This window comes from Carcharodon carcharias, chromosome 23 (assembly GCF_017639515.1).
Source record: "Carcharodon carcharias isolate sCarCar2 chromosome 23, sCarCar2.pri, whole genome shotgun sequence".
NCBI lineage: Eukaryota > Metazoa > Chordata > Chondrichthyes > Lamniformes > Lamnidae > Carcharodon > Carcharodon carcharias.
In genome coordinates this window covers 7,422,012-7,446,764 of record NC_054489.1, presented here as the reverse complement: position 1 = coordinate 7,446,764, position 24,753 = coordinate 7,422,012, and the positions used below count along the sequence as shown (strand labels likewise).

The following is a 24,753-nucleotide window of genomic DNA, read 5'->3' as shown; positions in this document are numbered from 1 at the left end:
TATTCTATACAATTTGCAGAATCAACTCATCTTAATCTGGTGTGTGTGAGATCAGCAGGCAAAGGTCCAATGAGTAACCTTGCAAAAGCAAAGACATTTAACTTTTGTCACAATCGTATTAGAGTGAATTGCACAATACTTCAAAAAATGAATCGCTCCATTATATTATGTAGGAATTGTGCTCTTCAGTTACTAATGACACCCTCAGGGACTTCAATCCAGGTAGATTTAAAGGGGGCACAATCCAGATTTTTGCCTTGTTGCTGCATTTCCTGTGAGATTGCCTGTGTTTGTCGAGTAATCAGCCCAACCATTGTGAAGATAAGCACAATTGCTGGGTGTTGCAAAGACTTGAAAATGTATGCAAATACTATTCCAGCACTCCTAGATAATGTTCAGATTTCTTTGTCTTGCATTACTGTGTTTTTCTTAATGCTTCCTTGAGGCTTGTCAGCCCTGCTCAATTACTAGCACTCTCACCTCTGAGTAAGAGGGCTCTAGGTTCAAGATAAAGGGGTCATTCAGACTTGAAACGTTAACTGTGTTCCTCTCTGCAGATGCTGCCAGACCTGCTGAGTTTTTCCAGGTATTTTTGTTTTTGTTTTGGCTCTAGGTTCAAACCCTTCTCCTAGAAATTGAGCACTTAATTCAGCTGACATTTCATTGTAGCGAGCATTGCATTTGTCAGATCAAGCGCAATCCTTCAGATGAAATGTGTGTTCTGTTGATTCTAATGGACATCAAAAATCCCAAGGCACAATAAGTATCCCGCCCAACATTCTTCCTTCATGCAACACCACCAGAATAACAAGCAAGACAGGATGTTCTATACTGATGCCCCTGAGTACCGCAATATAATTGCAGTTGTGACCATGAATAAAAAGGTCCATTTTGTATTGGTCTAGATTGGTCATTTGCATGGCTGATTATGGAATTCCCAATTCAGTCTTTTCCAGTGAGATGCAGTCTAGATTAGGGTTAAGGTGGGATGATAAAATGTTATAATGACACACCAAAAGCTATTTTGAAATCTTTCAAAGCTCTCTTGATTCAGGAATTGTGCCTTTAGTTTGGAAACTTGCTCATGTCACTATTATTTAAGAAGGATGAGATGATGAGATCAGATAATCATAGACCCATCAATATAAACCTCGTCGAGTGGTAGCTAGTAGAATCTACCATTAGGAATAAAGTGAATGAGCACATGAACAAATATGAGTTGACCAGTGGGAGCCAGCATGGCTTTGTTGAGGTTAAATCTAGTTAAATCTGATTAATCTAGTTGAATTTTTTGAGGAGGTAATTTAGAAAGCAGATATAGGAGTGTGGATGATGCTATCTATACCAACCTTCAGGGAAAATTCCATGATCTTTCCACACAAGAGGTTATTATCAAAAATAAATACAGGATATGCAGAACACTTTCAAACAAAGCTTGCATTAGGGCTGGGCAAGGGGTGGGAGGGGGGGTGGTGATGGTAGCAAAGGGGGCGATGGTGGCATAGTGGTAATGTCACTGGACTAGTAATCCAGCAGGTCCAGGGCCATGCTCTGGAGACATGGGCTCAAATCCCACCATGGTAGCTGGTGGAATTTAAATTCAATTAATCAGTCTGAGATTATAAAATTAGTCTCTCAGTAATGGTGACCATGGCAACTATCATCGTTGGTTGTTAAAAACCCGTCTGGTTCATTAATGTCCTTTAGAGAAAGAAATTTGCCATCCTTACCCAGTCTGGCCTACATGTGACTCCAGACCAACAGCAATGTGGTTGTTTCTTAACTGCCCTGTGAAATGGCCTAGCAAGTATTTCAGTTCAAGGACAATAAATGCTGGCCTTGCCAGTGACGCCCATATTCTATGACAGAATAAAGAAAAAAAAATTATATCTGCACACCCTGGCTCCAAATAACCCTGGCCTCAAATTTTGCATTACTTGAAGAACACTGAGTCATGACATCCCAGTGAAATACATGGGATATTTTTATTCATTCATGGGACGTAGGTGTTGCTGGTAAGGCCAGCATTTATTGGCCATCTCTGGTGGGTGGTGAATGCAAAATTGAATGGCTTGCTAGGCCATTTCAGAATGCAGTTAGGAGTCAGCCACATTGCTGTGAATCTGGAGTCACATAGAGAGCAGACTGATCAACGATAGCACATTTCTTTCCCTCAGAGCCAGTAGGAGACCAGGTGGGTTTTTATCACAATTCAGTAGCTTCATGGTCGCCAATACTGATTTGGGGATTTTATTCCAGATTTATTTAACTAATTGAATTTAATTCCCCCAGATACCATGGTGGAACTTGAACTCATGTCTTTGGATCATTAGTCCAGGTCACTGGATTACTAACCCAATAACATATCTGCTATGCTACTGTACACCAAACTGACTAGCTTATCTATAAAGGAGAATTGATGGAGAGCAGCAATATGATAACAAATATTAAATATAAAAGTTAAAATATGATCACAATATATCTTGCAATACATGGAACATGAAAATCCAGATCCGATCAAATACCCTTCAGAGGAAATACAAAATGTTCTTGCTCTTCAAAGGATGCAGACTTGTCTTCAATTCTGAAGAAGTCATATTGGACTCAAGACATTAACTCTGTTTCTCTTTCCACAGACGCTGCCAAACTTGTTGAGTTTCCCCAGCACTTACTAATTTTATTTCAGATTTCCAGCTTCTGCAGTATTTTGCTTTTATCTTGTCTTCAGTTGGTTTTGCAACCTTGTAATCTTTCTATTAAGACCATAAGTGTGTCAAAACTTATCATCACACAAAGCTGGGGACAAAAAACACTCATCTGATTGCACACTATATTTTCAAAAGAAGGCATGAATTACAACCTTTAACCTCTCAAGTTCTCAAATCACCCTTTCGTTTCAATTCAAAACCATTGGAGCTTCCGTCAAATAATACAGAAGCTGAAATTCCCAAACTGATCAGCTCTGCAGGATGGAGTCTGAATTTCATACAACTTACTCCAAGGGAGATAAATTTCAGTGTCAAAATTCTTCCCTTTGAGAGTTATTTGTGCTTATCCTCATTTTAGTAGCTTGAAAATTCACTCAAGTTAGTGATTTTCAGATGAATTTACCAATATTATAATTAACAACAGATAAACACAGAATAATGGCACATATTGGGCTGAACTTTCCGTGCCTGCTGGCGTCAGCTGTGCTCAGTGAGCAGATGATATGGCGCGAAGGCCAGAAATTGGTTTCATGACATTGTGAAACCAGTTTACAATCGCCTGTTCAGCCCATTGAAGGCGGGCAGTGATCCCCACCATCGGATGTCAGGAACATCATTGTAATACATCAGCACATATCATTATAAAGCTAGTACACTGGAATTATCCCCCCCACCCCGCCGCTGGATCGTCTTCCCACGTCGGTGTGATTGACTGCCGGTGTAGAACACGTCTTGACAAGTGTGAAGTTGGGACTTGCCGCCAGGGCCTTGCTCACATCGCAGACATCCGAGGAGCAGAAGATGCTGGAGCCCAACGCCAATGGCACACTGGAGGAGCGTTCATGGCATGCTGGGTGGATTCTTATGGACATGGCCTCTACTGTGAAGCAGCTCATGGAAGGTGGAAAGTCACTGTTGAGGGTCTGCTCACAATGGATGATGGTCGAAGGGGTGCGAGAGGAAGGTCTAGGATCAACTGGAAGAAGGAGAGGTGGCAGGATGGGTGAGGTTGTGGGGGGGGGGTGGAATGAAGGTTTCAGAATGGGGTGAGGTTGGAGGAGAGGAATGAAGGTGTCGGGGTGGAGGTTGGGAGGGGGGAGGGAGCACTGGGGAGCAGGGTGGGTGTAAGGTGTAAGAGGTAGTTATAAGGGGAGTGGAAGGTGTAAGGGAAGGAGCTTGGATGGGGGAAGGAGTGTGGTGAGAGGAGGGAGTCCGGGGAGAGGAAGAAGTGTGGAGAGGGGAAGGAGTCTGCGGGGAGGAAGGAGTGCAGAGAGTGGAGGGAATAAGACTGGATGGAGAAGTAAGAGTGTCTGAACGAGTCGGAAATGGGGAAGGACTAAGCGAGGTGGAGGCCAGGTGGGTGGGGGGAGGACCAAAGTGGGGTGAAGAGGTTCCAAGGGGGAAAGGGGTCTGGAGTGCAGGATGTCCAGGTGAACATGCAAGGAAGGGCTCTAGTGAATCCATCACTGTCTCCTGCGGAGTGAACTGAGGGTGGGCGTGGAACAAGGGAGTGGATGAGAATGACCGAGGGCAGAGTGAGGTGGTAGGGTGGGAGGGTGAGGGTTCGATGGCAGTGATAGAAGGGACGGCGGGGGTGGTTGATGGGAACTTGGAGGCAGACACAGACCCTGGGGGTGGAAAGGAGGAGGTCGGGAAGGTGAACATGGATGGGGTGGGATTTTCGGGAAGGAAGGGAAAGTGCACATTCACCTGGACATCCCCAAAGGAAAAGGGTTGTGGCTGGTAGGTCACAGAGGGGAGGTGGAAGGTGATGCCGGGGTGGTGGGGGGGTGGGGTGGGGGGTTGGGGAGGGAGGGGGATGGTCAACAGTGATGGAGGAAAGGAAATGGGTGACTGGGGGAAGGGAAAAGATGTGGGAGCACACGGATAACCAAATCCAGACCACGCTGTCTAGATCGAAAGTGAAACAAGTGTTGTGGTGGGCGAGATCAGATGCTGCATGGGAGTGTGATGATCAGTGGGTGGGTGGAGATGCAGCTCAGCTCAGATGGACAACTGAAAGCAAGCAGCATTCAAAATGGTTGTGACATTGAAGTGAGTGTGATATGGGAAGGATCCACATGAGTAGGACAGTGCTCGCATGAGGCACCGAAAGACCCTGCCACATGTACACTTCTCCCCCAGAATAACTCGCTGGTCAGCTGCTCCCTCTGCGGTGACAGAGAACAAGGCTGAGGAGTCACAGGCAAAGGGGACTCGGAGGGAGTGGACAGGTGCTGAGATTTCTGAGTGGATGACCCAGGGGTGTCCAGCTGCTGTTTCTCCTCCATTCAGGTGCCCGAGAGCCCCGGGCTGACTCCTTGAGGAGAAGGACTGCCTTCCTGTAGGCTCGAGGTGCCCCGTTTCCCTCTCGCCACTGCAGGAACTCACCCATGGCTCCTGCAATGGAGAGCAGGTCTGTGCACATCTCCACACTCTACTGGACTAGGGTCTCCATAGCATCTGCCATCCTCCTCACGGGGACCTCCATACGTGCATGTGGGCACCACTACATCAGAGAGCGGGCGGACACACCCCTGCCACTCTGCTGAGGGTTTCCAACAGCTCCGCATGATGTTCCCATGCCTTCCGCTGACTCTCCATGATGAGTTGGAAGGCCAAATCCAGAGGCTCGTCATCTGACCCGGACCTCACAGATGCCTCTTCCCCAGCATCCTCCGAGTGCTGGGAGCTCGGCTGAACCTGCCTCCTCCTGCTGCAGACACGTGTCTGTGTGGTGACCACCAGATTGTGAACCCAAGTCTGCTATAGATCTAGGTTCCACCGAGGTGTGAGTCTCTGTGCTGGTGGAGGGTGTGGGTAAGCACTGTGATAGGTCTTCCAGGCTGCTTATTTCCAGCTCTTCAATGGAGGAGGTGTCCTCTTGGCTGGAGGTGAAGATGTGGATGGAGCTGAGGGTCTGGCTGGCTGAGGGTATCGGTCACTTCGTAGAGCTCCCTGTGAACCAACATAGAGATAATTAGTGCACGTCAGCAGAGTCAAAAGCAGGAGAGAGAGCACTCACAGTTGGATGAGAGAAGAATGATGTGGCGCAGAATCTTCATGAGGGTGTTTGCCACTGACCTCACTGTCACTGCAGGCACGGTCCATGCCCTCACCAGTCAGCGTGATGGCACGCTTCTCGAAGCGAGTGTAGGGACTAATGTAGGCCACTCCACCCCCGGTCTGGGACCCCTCCCAGCTTCTCCTGCATGAAAACAGATGGAGAAAGTGTAAGCTGGACACATGGCACTGTGTGGAATGTTTGTGTGGTGAGCGGAGCCATGGACAGGATGAGGATGTGGCCCTGAGAGGATATGAGCCTGATGGAGATGCGAGGGGGTGTGTGAGAGTTAGCGGTGTTGTCCCTTGAGGTGTGAGATCCCTGTGGGTGTGTGATGGGTTTGTGAGTGTGTGAGTTGAGAGTGATGAGGAGAGTGAGTTACCCTGGCGGAACGGATGAGATCATTCATCCTGTAGTGGCACTGGGTGGCTGCCCTCTTTTGCAGGACATTGGCGCTGACCACCTCTGCCATCGCCTCCCAAGCTGGATTGGTGATGCAGATGCCCATCCTGCGGCCAGAGTGGGGGTAGAGGATATCACGGCGAGCCTCCACAGCATCCAGAAGACATTCGAGGATGTGTCACTGAAGTGGGGGGGGGTGGGGGGGGTGTGTGTGTGGGGTGCTGCAGTGTTTTTGCCTTTTGGGGCCATCCTGTCTTCTGTGTAACAGTCGTGGGCTGGAAGCACTGAGAGGTGTGCGCGCAGCTGCATTTTAAGTATGGCGCCGGGTGTGATGAAGCGGTGAGATGATGGTGTGGCAGGTGAATGAGAGCCCGCCCGCCATGGAAAGGGCACATTTCCTGGGAATGCATAATTAATGCGGCGGGTTTGGGACGATACGGCTTGAGAAGCTACCCTTGCGGCTGACGGGTAGAACGTCGTTTTACCCATCCGTTACCAAACTCAGTGCAAATCTGGGATGATTCTGCCCATTGTCTGGAATAAGAGCATTTTCTTGTTATTGGTTATAAAGCTCTATAAGGTGATGCAATGGAGTGAACAAGCTCTTTTATATCCCAATAACTTTGCAGTTAATAACTTCAAAGCAACATTTCATTAGCAGCCACAGTCTGGACTTTGAGAACCAGGAACCAGAAAGCCAAACAGGTGTGTCACGCTGACTAACCCATGAGTGCCAATCCAACATGGACTCAAGAATTGGGAATATACTAGTTTGATAATTCCTGGTTACATTCACAAGGGAGATGCCTGTTTTATAAACCTCAAAGGCAGTAATGTTTCACAAAGACCAAGAAGGGCCTCTGCATTACATCGTTACCTAGATGATTTGTTGATATTGATCACTCCTAGGTTGTGAATTACTTAATAAATTTTGATGAAGTCACAGGCGTTGCTAACCCATGACAGATCTGAATCCCACACTGGTGTTGAGTTGATTGTTTCACTGATATCTGTTAATTCAGTTCCCTCAAATGTTCACTCTCATTCTCTGCATATTTTTTGTAGAAAAGCAATATATGTTTACAGCTCTTTTAACTTTCTCCAAACCTAGAACCTTCAGACATCTCTGCACTCCTCCAATTCTAGCCTCTTTCCTATTCTCATTTCCCATCACTCCACCATTTAGAGCTGTATCTTCAGCTTCTAGTCCCAGAGCTCTGGAACTCCTTTCCTGAACCTCCCCACAGCTCTCTTTTCCTTTAAGGCACTCCTTAAAAGCAATCTGTAGGGATGATGTTGCAAAGGAAAAAGGTGTATTAATGAGACAAGAGACAAAAACGGGTGTAAACAGGGACAGCAGATTGGCTGAGGTGGGGTAAGCATGAAAAAGTGGATCAGGTTGGCGTAGCCCAGGAATGTGTCGCAGAAAGGTAGGGAGATCCGAGGGTGCAAACCACACCCATTAGCCCAGGTACCTATAAAATCGTACAATAGTATAGCACTGTAGGAGACCATTCAGCCCATCAAGTGTATGCCAACTTTGGAGAGATGATAGTATAGTGGTAATGTCACTGGGTTAGTAATCCAGAGGCCCAGGCTAATGCTCTGGGAGCAGGGGCTCAAATCCCATCATGGCAGCTGGTAGAAATCAATTAACAAACCTGGAAAAAAAGTTAGTTTAATTGTTACCATTACTGTGACTATCACCAATTGTTCTAAAAACCCATCTGGTTCAATAATGTCCTTTAAGGAAGGAAATCTGCCATCCTTACCTGGTCTGGCCTACATGTGATTCCCAGACCAAAGCAATGTGGTTGATTCTGAAATGGCCAAGCAAGCCACTCAGTTTGAGGGCAATTAGGGATGGGCAACAACTGCTGGCAGGTAACACCCACATTCCACAAAAGAATAAAGTTACCTTTTGCAAAGAGTAATCCAGTTATTCACACTCCCTCATTCTTTCCCCATATCCTTCAAGCACTTACCAGTTCTTTTTCAAACACACTATTGAATCTGTATCCACCAACCTAGCAGGCTCCACATTCCAAACTCTAACCATTTGTTGCATAAATCATTTTGTTTCCTCATCTCCTAACTCACCTACAGCACCGGCCCACATCTCCTTCCCCACAGAGGGTGCAGCCACCCTCCATTACCTACAGCAATAATACAGTCTATATAGGGCAAGAGGTAAAAAAACTGTCTTGACTGTTCAAACAAGTGCTTGTGACACTGAGTACTTCCAAATCTTTAGTGTAACAGGGGCCTAGGAGCACTCTCACTGATGAACGCTATTTGTTATACACATTTTGATATGTGGAAGGGCTTAGACATGATTTTACATGAATTTATAAAGGAGATGATAGGAACATCTAAATTACTAAATAAGTAAGCTCAGTGGATAATATGGAAGTAAAACAGTTGTTAGGTTAGAAACACAGGCTTTGTGATCACATAAGATAAGCCAATTACTGCAATATAAAAGGAAGTGGGTTCCTGTTTCAGACTGTAACATCATAGGCTTGTCTAACAAAAGCTATGACTGAGGAAAAACAGGGATAGGAAATTACACTCTGGTGTGGGACTCCTCATCCCTGTTGACCAATCTGAACCTGGAGTTCATGAAACACCTGCTAGGGTTGCATCTAGCAGGAATCAGTTCATAAAGGAAATTAGTATCAAACCAGATGCAATAATTGGTGGCTGTGTCTTCAGCTGCCTGGGCCCAAAGCTCTAGAAATCCTTCCTGAAATCTTACCAGCTCTCTACCTTTCTCTCCTCCTTTAAGACACTCCTTAAAACCTACCTGTTCAACTAACGTTTGGTCACCAGTCCCTGATATCTCCTTTTGTGGCTCTGTGACAAATTCTGTTTGATAATGCTACTTAGAACTTAACTACATTAGAGGCGCTATATAATTCATAGAATTAGTACAGCACAGAAGAAGACCACTCAGCCTGTCATGCCTGTGCTGGCTCTCCAGATGAGCAATTCACTTAGTGTCACTCCCCCACCTTCTCCCTGTAACCTTGCCCATGCTTTCATTTCAGATAGTGATCCAATTCCCTTTTGAAAAGCTCATTTGACTCTGTCTCCATCACACTCTCAGGCAGTGCATTCCAGATCCTAACCACTTGCTGTGTGAAAATGTTTCTCCTCATGTCTCCATTGCTTCTGTTGCCAATCATCATAAATCTGTGCCCTCTGGTTCTCGAACCTTCCACCAATGGGAACAGTTACTCCCTATCTGCTCTGTCCAGACCCCTCATGATTTTGAATACCTGTCAAATCTCTTCTCAACCTTCTCTTTTCCAAGGAAAACAATCCTAACCCTCCCATCTACCTACTAACTGAAGTTCCTCATCCCTGGAACCATTTTGGTGAATCTTCTCTGCACTCGCTCCAATTCCTTCACATCTTTCCTAAATGCAAGTTGTTGTTTACTCAACAGGAAATTTCATCTACTGTCAAGGCTGTAGAAAACATAGAAAAGTTACGGTGCAGAAAGAGGCCATTCAGCCCATCCTGTCTATGCCAGCCAAAAAAAGAGAAAGAAAATAAATTAGCCGCTTATTTTAAATCCCACCTTCCAACACCTCGTCCATGGCCTTGCAGGTCACAGCACTTCAGATGCAGATCCAGGTACCTTTTAAATGAGTTGAGTGTTTCAGCCTCAACCACCAACTTAGGCAGTGAATTCCAGATGCCAGAAAAGGTTTTTCCTCATGTCCCCTCTAATCCTTCTATCAATCACCTTAAATTTATAGCCTCTGGAAATTGGCTCCTCAGTGATGGGGAAACAGGTCTTTCCTGTCTACCCTATCTAGGCCCCTCATAATTTTGTACATCTCAGTTAAGTCACCCCTCAGCCTCCTCTGTTCTAAGGAAAACAACCCCAGCCTAGCCAATCTTTCCTCATAACTGCAATTTTCCAGCCCTGGAAACATTCTTGTAAACCTCCTCTGTAAATCTCTTCAGAGCAATTACATCCTTCCTGTAATGTGGTGACCAGAACTGTACTCAAAATCCCAGCTGTGGCCTAATCAATGTTTTATACAGTTCCAGCATTTCACCCCTGTTTTTGTATTTAATACCTTGTCCAATAATGGAAAGCATCCCATATGCTTTCTTTACCACCTTATCCACTTGTCCTGCCACCTTCAGGGACCTGTGGACATGCGCTCCAATGTCTCTCACTTCCTCAACGCCTCTCAATATCTTCCCCTTTATTGTGTATTCCCTTGCATTGTTTGCCCTCCCCAAATGAATTACCTCACACTTTTTGAATCCCGTCTGGAGTCGACAGCTATCCTCTTCACTATCAACTACACGGTCAAGTTTTGCGGCATCTGCAAATTTGCCGATCATACTCCCCACCGGGAAACCTGTAGGACCTTTAGACAAAACCCTCTGCACCCGAGTTTTGAGGGTAGGGTTAGATGTGGAAATCTGAAACAAAAGCAAAAAATGCTGGGGGGGGGGGAACTCAGCAGGCCTGACAGCGTGCGTGGAGACAGAATCAGAGTTAAAAGTTTCCAGTCAGTATGACACTTCCTCCGAGATGTTGCTGAGTTTTTACAGCATTTTCTGTTTTTGTTGCTGGATGTCTCTTGCTCTGCTTGGGGTTTTTTTAATGAATGTTTTGTAACATTACTAAGTTGTTAATTGCGAGACACGTGACCGTCTCGAGTTTTTCGAAGCTGTTAAAAGGCGAGGGGAAGAATTGTCCACCAGTTTGCACTGCCCTGGGTCACACAAACAGACAAGACACTGGTTACATTCGCAAGATCGCCTCTTCTGCGCTGTCCCAGTCAGAGGCGCCTTCGCATTACTCCCCGGGCGCAATTTTTGTTTTCTTTTTCACAATGGTAGACGCGCAGAACTTTATTCGTCTGAACACATGGCGATTTTTAAAAGCTTTGCAAAGTAGATTTTACTGGGCGTGCAGGGTCCATCTGGATTCAGACGCGCGGAGATCGAGAGACAACCGGGGGGATAAATATCTAAGGCAAAAACAATAATAGCTGGAAAAACTCTAAACCCTGCTGTCCTCTTGTCAAATGTGCGGGAAAAGACAGTGAACTTCACTGCGGGGATGCAGCTAAATTCTAAAGGGAATAAACCCTAGCTTTTTTAGATCTGTAAATTATGTAAATACAGGCTCAGAGATTGTGATTGATTGGAGCCAGTGTTCAGGTTCTGCAGTTCACAGTGAGAGCCGGGTGCAGGGTTTACATTCTGATGTGTTTTTACTGACAGACACAACCTGGTAAATTCCAATCACCTGGTCTCTGCTGCTCATGAATGGGTCATGCATGTTTATTTCATGTCCCCCGTTGCCATGGTGAGCGATTTGCTTTCATCACCGAGGATGCACTATTTGAGAATGAAAAATGTGGAGATTTTTTCTTTTTTTAAAAAAAAACCAGACTGCCCCTATTGAAATGGTCTTTCCCAATTGTTTTTTTTTTCTAATGCCTGGGCTATTTTTAACATTCTCCTGAAATGTGGTTCGATTAAAAGGCTTGACATTAGGAGATGTGAGACTCTAAAAGCGGAGGGCTCCATCCGTCCTGATCTGAAAACTGAAGCCCTGGAAGTAGGAGGGAGGCTGAATCTGGGCTTCAGGAGCACAGCAACATCATTCGATCGTCTATGTGCTGCACTGGAACAGGAGGCGGACGGGTTTGTACCTGGCACACCCCCGCCCCAGCAGCAAGACTTGGGGCCAGCATGAACTGTGGCCGCAGGAGTTAACAAATCATTTAAATGCCTCTTGCTGGCGGTGGGTCGCTTTCCACAGATTTGGCAGATTGGACTAGAGCCCTGAGCGGGAAGGAGTCACATGCATCATCATCGTCTGGCCATGTCTGTGCTGCGAGTGATTCTCTTGCTCCACATCGGAGTCTTTGGCGGGTTCGGGGGTTTTCAAAGCCTCAGGAGTAAGCCGAAGCCTGGCCTCTCCCGGGTGTGGAATGGGTCACAGGTCTCCATGCTGGTCATGTCTCCAGAAGGCAGGTTGGACAAACCAGACCCAGAGACATCGGAAGCTGCCACTTATTTCCTCTACTCTGGCGATGCCTCCAAGCTGGTGCGAGTGAACTGCACAAGACGGGTAGAGATCAGAGGCGTGAATGGAGATCCAGCCGTGAGCCTCCATTCGTTGGTTCACGGGGCCATAGACACAATGATACACGCCACCAATTTCCTCAATTTAGTCTTTCAGACCAATGACATTCGGGAGTCTAGTGTTAAGGAGGATATTGAGTGGTACCATGCCTTAGTGAGGAGCATCGTTGAAGGAGATGCCAAGATCTTCAGGGCGGTGCTGATTCTCGATGTACCGACCATACCTTCCAAATCCCAGCTGGTGCTCCAGGCAACCAAACAAGAGGATGAGATCTACCTGCGGGAGCTCTCCTCCAGCTCGGATTACCTGGAGAACCAGACTGTGGACAACGAGTGGTTCAATGAGATGAAACACCAAAGGACGCCTTATCTCAACAAGAGGATCTTAAACAACGACCTGAAAACACTGGATACCCCGAAGTGGGGCCAAGGGGACAGTTACATGATTGATAAAGGCCATATTAAATGGTCCAGCCCGTTCTTAGATTGTGAAGATTATAAATTCATCCCCAAATGGATGATGACCTTGTCTTCTTCATTCTATGGACTGAAGCCCGACCTCAGTCCCGAGTTTAAGTAAGTTTAACAACATTTCTTGACGTGATTTCTGTTAAATTAAATCTACGTAATCCGTTCAGTACATACGACCATCAACCGAGAATCGTAAAAACTCAGCTCAGACTAACAGAAATATTTGACATTCGTTTTCTTAAATTTTGATCAGGCTGGAGACTGGATTTAAAACGGTTCTAATTCAGGTTGTATCTTTCGCTTCAGTTTTAGTTTCACTCTTCCTCTCTTAAACTTTCTTCTTTCTCTTCCTGCACTGCTTTTCTCCCTCCCTCCATCTTCTTTCTCCTTCCTTCCATGTCTAAGGTGACGGTTAAATTTGTTACACACACAGCCCCAAGAATGTGTCAAGCCGGAAACATTCTTGCGAAATACACCACTGGACTCGGTGGCAACCCTATCGGTTTCAGGTCGAGTTGATTTTCGTATCCCGAAACGTGGAGACTTCCACATTCCCACTACCACTCCAAATAAGGGCAAATATTAAACAGGCGCAAAAGCTGAGTAAATTGCTGCATTCTCAAAATCTAAGCCCTTCATAACGTTCAGAATTCTATTGAATAATACATTTATATCTCCACTTCCATGCTAATGTAGTTCTACTTTGAACTAATCTTTGGGGAAAAACAGGGATGTGACTGGTTCCCTGATAACTTTAACCTGCCTCATCCTGCTCATTTAATAGACATTGAGAGAGAGAGAGAGAGAGAGAGAGCAGACGGTCCATCGCCCTGCTTCACATTCATTCTCCTCTTCCTCCTTCCAAGCAAGGAACCATGTAGAGTGTAAAGTGTATTGTCTGGGTGTCCTAAAGAGATTAAAACCCGAAAAAGCTGGAAATATTTGGCAGGTCTGGCAGCATCTGTCAAGAAGGAGAGTTAACATTTCAGGTCTGTGACCTTTCATCAGAACTGAGATGTTAACTCGGTTTTTCCCTCTCCACAGGCACTGCCAGACCTGCTGAGTATTTCCCGCCTTTTCTCTTTTTATTTCATATTTCCAGCATCCTCGGTATTTTGCTTTTAATTTTAAAGAGTCTTCAGGAAAAGTGTGTGGCAGAGCTTTGTGCCTCTCGCAGTGGGGTAACACAGAATGCCTGATGTGTATCCTGATGCCCCTCTCATCACCATGATGTCACTATGATGAAAATTATCTCTTCTGTCCAGCCCCTCCCTACAAAAAGATTTGCCACTTAAAAAAAAAACTTGAAAGCAAAATAGTGCCTAGAAATAGGCCCAAGAAAAGGCCATTCAATCACTTGAGTCGGTTCCCTCATTTAGTTAGACTATGGTTGATCTGTATCACCTTTGGAAGCATTTGATCCACATCCCTTGATATCCTTACCAGACAGAAACCTGTCATCAGAGTTTTGAACATTTTAATGGAGCTCCACTTTCATGTCAGAGTCTGACTGAGTGATCTATGGCACTGGATTAGTCTCCAGTGTTTGAGGAGGCTTGGATTTCAATCCCACCTCTGCCTGAATTTGAATCAGTTCATTTGGCCTTAACTGGAGTCTTGTGTCCAGTTCTGGGCTCCAGATTTTAGGAAGGATTTGAAGTTATTAGAGAGGGTGACGCAAAGATTCGCAAGAATGGTTGCAGGGACGAAGAACTTCCACTATGTGGACAGGTCGGAGAAACTGAGGCTGCTCTGCTTGGAGAAGAGCAGATTTGATTGAGGTGTTCAAAATCACGAGGAGGGTCTGGACAATGTAGTTATGGAGAAACTGCTCCCGTTGGTGGAAGGATCGAGAATAAGAGGGTACAAAAATAAAGTGATTGGCAAAAGAAGTAACAATGGCATGAGAAAAATCTTTTTATGCAGCAAGTGGTTAGGATCTGGAACGCACTGCCTGAGAGTGTGGTAGAGGCAGATTCAATTGAGGCATTCGAAAGAGAATTGAATAATTATCTGAAAAGAATTTGTAGGGCTACAGTGAAAAGGCAGGGGAGTAGGACGAGGTGACTTTCTTTTGCAGAGAGCCAGCACCAACACGATCGGCTGAAAGGCCTCCTTCTGTGTTGTAACCATTCTGTGAATCATAGCCCTTTGCAAAGGGCAGTGGGTGAGGAGGGAAAAGAATTCCAAATTTCTACCATCTTTGGTATGAAAAGTGCTTTTCGACTTCATTCCTGAATGACCCAACTCTAATTTTAAGACATGACCCTTATTTTTGATTCCCCCACTCAAGGAAATCGTTTTTCCATATCTACCCTATCAAATCCTTTTAACATCTTAAACAGCTCAATTCAATCACCCATCAACCTGTTTAATTCAAGGGGATGCAATCCAGATTTATCCAACCTGTCCTCCTGATTTAACCCTTTAACTCCCAAAAAGCACAGATCCTGGAAATCAGAAATAAAAACAAAAGATTCCAGAAGCACTCAGGACCAAAAGCCACCAACGCAAAACGTTAACCCTATCATCCTCTCCCCACATATGCTGCCAGACCTGCTGAATGTTTCCAGCATTTTCTGCTTTTATCTTTGTTTTCAAAAACTGCTACATGATATGAAGAGAAATGGAGAGGTCTCAAACTCCAAAAAGCACATCGAAACAGGAGAATTTAACAGGATGAGGGAACTGAGCCACAAGGTTAGGTTGGAGAAAGTTGGAGTTATTCTCCTTGAAGCAAAGAACTTTGAGGGGAAATCTAATCGAGGTGTACAAGATTCTGACAGGTTTAGATAAGGTAGACAAGGAAAAGCTGTTCCAATTAGCTGATGGTACAAGGGCTAGGGGACACGGATTTAAGGTTTTGAGCAAGAGATGCAGGGGGATGTGAGGAAGAAATTTCCTAAACAGCAAACGTTAATGACTTGCAACTTGCTGCCTACGAGGGTGGTGGAAGCAGAGACGATCAATGATTTCAAAAGAAAATTGGAAGGGCACATGAAGGAAACAAACCTGCAAGGCGACAGCGATAGAATGGAGGAATGGGACTGACCGGATTGCTCTCTGGAGAGCCAGCATGGACCCGATAGGTTGAATGGTATCCTGTGCTGTAATCACTCTATGATTCTATGAGACTTAAATTTAAATGATATATTCACTCAGTTTGCAGGTTTGGTCCTGTGTGTGCTCTTCATCTGGGAAGGCTGTGCATCCACTGATCTTTTTCTATTCCATAATAGACAGAACGGTAAGAACTGTGTGTGGGTGTGATGCTGAACTGTCACTCCAGGCGTCAACCTATCTATAAACAGATGAATCATCCACTCTCACATCAAAGTAATTTTTATATTTAATTAATGCAATTGCTATAATTGCTGCCAAGTTCATTGTTCGTTTTCAGAGGTGAAATTAATAATTGTTCAGATATATGAGCTGGCAGAACTAAGTCCCTCAGGTAGTAATTCTGCAATTTTTTTCATTCTGTGTGGGAGAGAAAGGGTCTCTGTTCCTTCGAGAAAAGCATCTCTACGTTGCTTTCATTTTAAGCATCATGGTTAACATCCCAGAGTCTCTTAACATGTCTCACAATATTCCTGCTGCAGCTCTGGCAGTCTAATCATTTTGAAAACATTCCTTCCATCTCCAATTTCCCCTCCTTTCTCTTTGTTCCATTTGCATTGAAAACTGATTACCTTGTGAGGCCACCTCCAAATGCATTAAGAATTAACTACAGGCACGCCATGTTGCAGAGGTGACAGATTTCCTTCCCTAAAGGACATTAGCGAACCAATTTAATTTCACAATTGTCATGTTGAGATTTTGGGCAGCATTTTCCCATGGGTTTTGAGACTCTGATGCTGGGGCGAAATGGAGTCCCTGAGCCCACACTCGCTGGGAGCCAGACCAGCAGAGCTATCTTACTAGAGGAGGCCTCCCAATCGGTCACTTTTGCATTTGGCTTTCTACGAAGGATGGAGGGCAGGATCCCAGTTATGGCAGTCCAGTCAGAGCGTTACCAGCACTAGGGCCTTGGCAGCCCCGTTAGGAATGGTGGGCACCGCTGAGGTAGGTCAGAGACCGCAAGGGCGCCTCAATATGGAGGCATAAATTTAAAGTAAAAATTTGTGGGGGTTAAACAGGCAGGTCCCGGAGAGGAGGGAAACCCTTCCAGCAGCAGTGTTTAAGCCACAGGTGCAGCCCCCTCTTTGGGGGATGGAGCCGCTTGCTCTGATCCCCCCCAGTCTGCCATGGGGTGACCATCTCCATTAAATCGTCAGTCTCCACATGCGGCAGTGGACGGCTCTGCCACTGCCAAAACACCAGGAGAGTGCTCTGAATAATAGCCCCTAACGGCATCCTTAAGCATGCAAATTGGCTGCATGCTTCCGATCAGCTGACATCCAATCTGTTTCCTGGCTACCCTGGGAACATGTCAGGGAACCATCCTGACATACGGACTCGAAACGGTAACTTTGTTTCTCTCTCCACAGATGCTGCCAGGCTTGCTGAGTTTTTCCAGCATTTTCTGTTTTTATTTCAAGGTCCATTCTAGTTTGCTTCCTACCATCCATGTGGTCACATGATGCAACGATAATGGAGTTGTTGACTAAACACAGTGATCAATTTCTATCAATGAGTCTAGACCAGACCCAGACATAAGTGATGGAAACTCCAGTGGTGGAGAGATTTGGGAATCAAAGATCTAAAGTCACCTGTTCCTCCCTAGCACGCTACACTCACCAACATGTAGTATCTCAAATTATTCATATGCTATATCCCAAAATGTCAACCAACATGGCACAGGGCAGAGATGGGTCATTGGTGTTGCTCGGGTGAGGGGAAGGTAGGTAAGTACATGAGGCTGAAAGAGATCAGCGGATATGTTGACAAGGGGAAAATGTAAAGTGGGAGGATGCTGCGGTGGTTCATAAACAATGGCATGGACTAGTTGAAGCTGTTTCCACGCAGTAAAATTCTACTTAATCAGTGTAATTCGATGTGAGCATATATGATATGGAGAGGCCTAAGTTGGTGGCTCATACTCTGATTTTCCTTCCATCCTGTCAAGGTGAGGGGGTGGGATTTGGTGAGGAAATGGGGTGCGATCTTGTTTTTACCCTCTGCTCAGCATTGCCAATCTGATCGCACAAGCAACAATCGAGATTTACTGAGTGGGAATTTAATACAAACTCACATCCAACTAATCTCCGGTACCACCACAACTGAAGTTAATTTAAATTTCAGTTACCTTCAATATATCCAAGCCCTTTCTCTTTGTGTTTGGACATACTCTTGTAACGAGCTGGCACAGACATGATGGGCCGAATGCTCTCTTTCCACGCAGCAAATGTCTATTATTATAAACATCAGTGGATTGCACGAGAAAACAAAGCAGACTGATTCATCAGAGAGAAGTGAGTCAACAAGAGCATTCAGGCAGAATCTGTTCACCATTGTCTTTCCACCATTGTCAACCTGACAAATGAATCTTAACTGTTAAGATCAAAATAAATTTTAAAATCGAGTGGCCTGATTCCTAGAGCTGACTCAACAATGACTGGGCTGTGACCTCACCTTTTCATTGAATTCTGCCCCACCATTGGTGGCCATACCTTCAGCCATCTTCCCTCCCTGACCACTGCGCCCCTCTCTCCTCCTTTAAGACACTCATTAAAACCTACCTCACCTGTCCCATTGTCACCACCTTTGGCTCAGTGTCAATTTTTGTCTGATTATGCTCCTATGTAATGCCTTGGGGTGCTTTCTTATGTTAAAGGTGTAACGCAAGTTATTGTATTGTTCACATGCGGGAAATCAGCTGATTTGAAGGGAAAAAAAGGGTCAGTTCCCAACTTTCACTTCTGAGCCCAACATAACCTAGGGAGGAAGTTCTCTTCACTTACCCAGTAGCTGACAGGATCAGTTTTTTGGTGTTACAAACTAGTTCCTAACAAACACAGCACAGAACTTTTTTTTTCCTTTAGGCTTTCATGAGATGTGGATGCCACCCATCCCTTAATTAACTTTGAACTGAGTGGCTTGCTCGGCCATTTCAAAAGGCAATTAAGAGTCAACCACATTGCTAAGGGTCTGGTGTCACATGTAGGCCTGACCAGGTAAGAATGGGAGATTTCCTTCCCTAAAGGACATTAGTCAACTAGATGGGTTTTTAAACAACAAAAAATGATAGCTTCATGGTCACCATTACTAAGACTAGCTTTTAATTCCAGATTTATTAACTGAATCTAAATTCCACCAGCTGCTATGATGGGATTTTAACCGATGTCTTCAGCGCATTAGCCTGGATTTTAGGGCCAGTAACATTACCACTACATCACTATCTCTCCCCAAGCTGTGCTCCAGAACTTGCCATGCTGCTAGCCAAGCTGTTCCAGTACAGCTACAACACTGGCATCTACCTGACTATGTGGAAAATTGCCCAGGTATGTCCTGTGTAGAAAAAGGACAAATCCAACCAGCCAATTGCCACCCCATCAGTCTACTCTTGATCATCAGTGGTGATAGAAGGGGTCATCGACAGTGCTATCAAACAACACTTGTTTAGCAATAACCTGCTCACTGACGCTCAGTTTGGGTTCTGCCAGGGCCACTCAGACTCCATTACAGCCTTTATTCAAACATGGACAAAAGAGCTGAGCTCCAGAAGTGAGGTGAGAGTGACTGCCCTTGACATCAAGGCCGCACTTGACCGAGTGTGGCATCAAGGAGCCCTAGCAAAACTGGAGTCAATGGGAATCAGCGGGAAAACTCTCCCCTGTTTAGAGTCATACCTAGGACAAAGGAAGATAGTTGTGGTTGTTGGAGGTCAATTATCTCAGTTCCAGGACATCACTGCAGGAGTTCCTCAGGGTAGTGTCCTCAGCCCAACCATCTTCAGCTGCTTCATCAATGACCTTCCTTCCATCCCTTTGGCTCTATAAGGTCAGAAATGGGGATGTTCGCTGATGATTGCACAATATTCAGCACCATTCACGACTCCTCAGAAATTGAAGCAGTCCAAGTCCAAATGCAGCAAGACCTGGACAATATCCAGGCTTGGGCTGACAAATGGCAAGTAACATTCACACCACACAACTGCCAGGCAATGACCATCTCCAACAAGAGAGAATCCAGCCACCATCCCTTGATATTCAATGGCATTACCATTACTGAATCCCCCTCTATCAACATCCTGGGGGTTACCATTGACCAGAAACTGAACTGGACTAGCCATATAAATACTGTGGCTACAAGAGCAGGTCAACAGTAGTAGAAGTGTGTACCATCCTCAAGATTTGCTGCAGAAATTCACCAAGGCTCCTTAGACAGCACCTTCCAAACCCACAACCACTACCACCTAGAAGGACAAGGGCAGCAGATACAAGGGAATATCACCACCTATAAGTTTCCCTCTGTCTTGTTTTTTGTTTCAGTGATGCATGTAGGCCATCAACATTGAAGCTGAACTAACTTTATTGATGACACATTTTCCTAACATGAACATATATCTGCAGTAACTGAATTCTATCAGGACAGGCTCCAGCATGTACTATCTGACCTTTAACTCCCAGGTCAGGTGACCCTCTATCTGGTACAGAGTACAGTATTGTATCTAATACTGGAGTCCATTAATGCAATCGACTATTATCATGACACTCACTTCAAACCACTCACCATCCTGACTTGGAAATATATCGGCAGTTCCTTCACTGTCACTGGGTCAAAATCCTGGAACTCCCTCCCTAACAGCGCTGTGGATGTACCTACAGCACATGGACTGCAGCGGTTCCAGAAGGCAGCTCACCACCACCTTCTCAAGGGCAACTAGGGATCAACAATAAATGCTGGCCCAGCCAGCGATGGCCACACCTCGTAAATGAATAAAAAATGCATTCTGGTGTGCAAAATGTCACAGTGGATTTGTAGGGCACAACATGTTCAGTCTGGAGCTGAGGCAGAGTAGAGGGGGCTTTACTCTACATCTAACTGTGCTCTTCATTGCCTGGGAGTGCTTGATGCAGAGATTAGGGGGCACGAAATGAAAGGTGTTCTATGCTTCCCCTTGATGAGCACAAAAACCCTTGAAAGAAATGAATTAATATAAAATATCTCTGGTGTAAATGAAAGTCACTTGTGTCAAGCGAAGTATTCTATGGGCAGAATTTTGCCCTTGGCGTGCGAGATCGGTGGGGGTGAGTGGGGATGGTCGGGAAGCTGCCCACCGCCCATGATCGTCAGCGCTCCACGATTTTACGCGGGCAGGCCAATTAAAAGACCCGGCCAGGGTGATATGTGGGTGGCAGCGCTGAGTGCTGCCTGTGCAGGCAGGGGGTAGAGGGTGAGCAGACCTAACACAAACTTCATGCATGAGCACGAAAGAGGGCTGAATAATATAGAATGAAGAATATATTGGAAAAAATGATTAAACAGCACAAAAAATGAATGAAACACGTCCCCCCATGTATCACGTGAGCAGGGACATGTTTTTAATTAAAAATTAAAGTTCTTATTTCATTTGTATTTGATTTTGGAAAACTCACCCCGCCCGTGGATGAGGTTTCCAAAAAACTGCAGAGGCTGCTTGGCCCTTTCACCTGCCCGACAGCCGTGAGGTTGAATGGGCAGTGAAAAATTCAGCACAATTGATGCCTTAATGTCTTAATAGGTCTTTTAATTGTCGGTGGACGCACTGCCAGCTCTGATGCACACCCACCGACTGAACTATCGCGCGACTGCGCATTGACGTTGGCACATTCGGCTGACATCATCGCGCATCATTTCACGCTCAGTCGGGTCGCCCGCCTGACGAGCTAAAAATCCTGCCCCATGAAAAATTCAATCATATTCAAATTTATGAAGGCAATTTGTCAGTTCCTTGAGGTTTATTTATTTGTCTTTGAATTTGATTAGCCTGTTGCTGATGAATAAGAATGGATTATTGCATTATGTTTGAGTGTGGCACACATACAACTGCTAAAATGTTAATGTGATGCACAAGGAAATGAAGCAGACTAGGATTCTCAGTTGACTAATCAATGTCATGTGAAACTATGCTCTTCGTTGGAGCTGGAACTCACAGCTATCTTATAGCAGCTCCAAGTATCGAATCATAGAATCATATAGCAGAGAAGGAAGCCATTCAGCCCATTGTGCCTGTGCCAGCTCTTTGAGAGAGCTATTATGAGTCCTATGCCCTAGTCTTTTCCAATAGTCCTGCAAATTTATCCTTTCAAGTATATTTGAACACCCTTCGAAAAGTTATGATTAAATCTGCTATAACCACCACTCAGGAAGTGTATTCTACAACCTAACAACTCACTATGTAAAAATAATTTTCCTCATCTCTCCTCAGGCTTTTTTACCAAGCATCTTAAATTTGTTTCCTCTGGTTACCGACCCTCATGCCAGTGGAAAACAGTTATCCCAATTTACTCTATCAAAACCCTATATAAGTTTGAAAACCTCTTATGAAATCTCCCCTGAACCATCTCTGCTTGAAGGACAGCAACCCCAGTTTCTCCAGCCTCTCCACATAACTGCAGTCCCTCATCCCTGGTACCGCTCTAGTAAATCTCCTCTGTACCCTCTCCAAAGTCTTGACAGTGCCAACAGTTCCAGCCGTGCCCTTTACTTGGTCTATTTCAGTAACGCTTCCTGATAGCTCATTCCACAAATCTATGACCAAAGTTAGCAAAACAACAACCACCTGCACCTTCCCATTCCCAAATTCAGTATCTCCAGGTTTGAATGTGGCAAGGGATCTAGAGAGGAGTGCACCTCCAACCTCACGTTTCACTCACCTCCATTGACAACTTCGAACCACCATTGTAACAGAGTCTAACCAAGGCTTGCTATTGCAAATGGAGCATCTATTTGTAGCAGTTAACATGTCAGCTGTGGCCCAGTCAGTAGCACACTTGCCTCTGAGTAAGTCGGCTGTGATTTCAAGTCCTACTGCACTGACTTAAGGACAACATCAAGGCTGACACACCCAGTACGGTCCTGGGGAGTTACTGCGCTATTAAATATTCTGTCTTTCAGATGAGGCGTCAAACTGAGGCCCTTTCTGCTCTCTCAGGTGGGAATAATGGATTTCATGGCACTATCTTGAAGAACAACAGGAGAGATAGTCCCAGTGTCCTGGGCCAGTATTTACCCTCAACCAATGTAATTCAGATAAATTTTCTGGTCATTATCGCATTGCGGTCTGTGGGAGCTTGCTGTGCACAAATTGCCTGCCACATTTCCCACATTACCGCAGTGGCTGCACTTGAAAAGAGTTTCATTGTAAAATGCTTTGGGATGTCCTGAGTTTGTGAAAGGTGCTATAGAAATGCAAGTATTTCTTTTCATCTATTGCCTGTTATTACCTTGCTGTTGGAGTTTCAACGTGCAATTACATTACTAAGCAGCTGCCGTTTGGAGTAATTGAGTGCATGCAATAAATAGCTATTTAATCAAGCCAGTCAGTGAAAAAAGTGCTACTGTATGGACTTAATATTATCACGTCAACACTGTGATATAAAGGCTATTTATCCTCAGATTACTTATTTTAAAATAAAGAAAAACTTGTACTCTATATCTGCTTATTGCACGTCTGAGAAAGGAATCATGGATTTTCACATCAATTAATTTCAGAGTCTAGTCACTGTGGTTATGCAGGAAACATGAGAGTCAGTTTTGAACACAGCAAGATCTCACAAAACAGCAATGTGACAAATGGCTAGTGGATCCATTGAATGTTATTTGAGGGATGAATGCTGCTGTGGGCACAAGGAGTGTTCCCTTCTCTTTCAATAGTTTTGAATTCATTCATGGGATGTGGACATCGCTAACAAGGCCTGCATTTATCCCTAATTGCCCTTTAGAAGGTGGCAGTGAGCTGATTTCTTGGACAATTTCTGTGGTGAAGGTACTCATGCAGCAATAATCCCTCCAAATTTTCTTTGATTTGTGCGACCTGATTATTTCGATGCGCTAATCTTTAATTGTTTTGTGTGGCCACACGTGTGAGGTATACAACCTGGAACAAGGACTGTGCCTGTTCTGTACTTGCCAGGCTGCTACACACATGCTCAGCTTCTTAGGAACATTTCCAAGGGACCAGTCTTCTAAGGTGAGCATAGATTGAGAGCTATTTGGAAGGAAGGTTTTCATTTTAACAGCACCTTTCACAACCTCAGTTGGTAACTCATTCTATACATTTCAAATTGGGCCAAAATGGTGGGAGAAATAGGGATCATCTTTAATTAAGTATAAATTTCAAATAAATAAAAGGAAACTCTTCTTTGCTAAAGTGGAAACAAAAACATTAGGGACATTCCGACGTTATAATGAGAAAGTTGGAGTGCTCGGAGAATGATAAACATTGATATCCCAATGGCTTTTCTCGTGTTATTATTGGCTCTTATGGATTTAATTATGGATTTTTTACATATTACTTTCACAGTTACTGTAACAAGATGGTAGGTTGATATTAACTTATAATTTTAGCTTCACAATCATTATACCACACACCCACAGCTCACCCCATCTAATTAATCTGGGTGTTAGTGTGTATCATTACTCTGGGAGAAAAATTATTTTTTGTTTCATGGTTTTATTTAAAATAATGATCAAAGATGTGCTCATATCATTGCAATATCTGTATTTGTGTGTATTAAGATCATAGCTGATATGTGCCTCAACTCCTTACTGTACAAAAGATCTATTTTTTTATTCATCCATGAGATGTGGGCTTCGCTGGCTAGGCCAGTATTTATTGCCCATCCCTAGTTGCCCTTGAGAAGATGGTGGTGAGCTGCCTTCTTGAACTGCTGCATTCCAATGTGGAGAGGTACACCCACAGTGCTGTTAGGGAGGGAGTTCCAGGATTTTGACCCAGCGACAGTGAAGGAACGGCAATATATTTCCAAGTCAGGATGGTGAGTGACTTGGAGAGGAACTTCCAGGTGGTGGTGTTCCCAGCTATTTGCTGCT

The 24,753-nt window shown here is 44.8% G+C and overlaps 1 protein-coding gene across 1 annotated transcript in view; it reads left to right on the top strand.

Annotated features, from left to right (window-relative positions):
- The first annotated feature begins 12,040 nt into the window (after positions 1 to 12,040).
- gpr179 (G protein-coupled receptor 179) overlaps positions 12,041 to 24,753 on the top strand; it is a 106,279-nt gene continuing 93,566 nt past the window's right edge. Inside the window, exon 1 of the mRNA XM_041173788.1 lies at positions 12,041 to 12,879. Within this exon, the coding sequence (XP_041029722.1) occupies positions 12,041 to 12,879 (839 nt within the window). The remainder of the gene's footprint in view (positions 12,880 to 24,753) is intronic.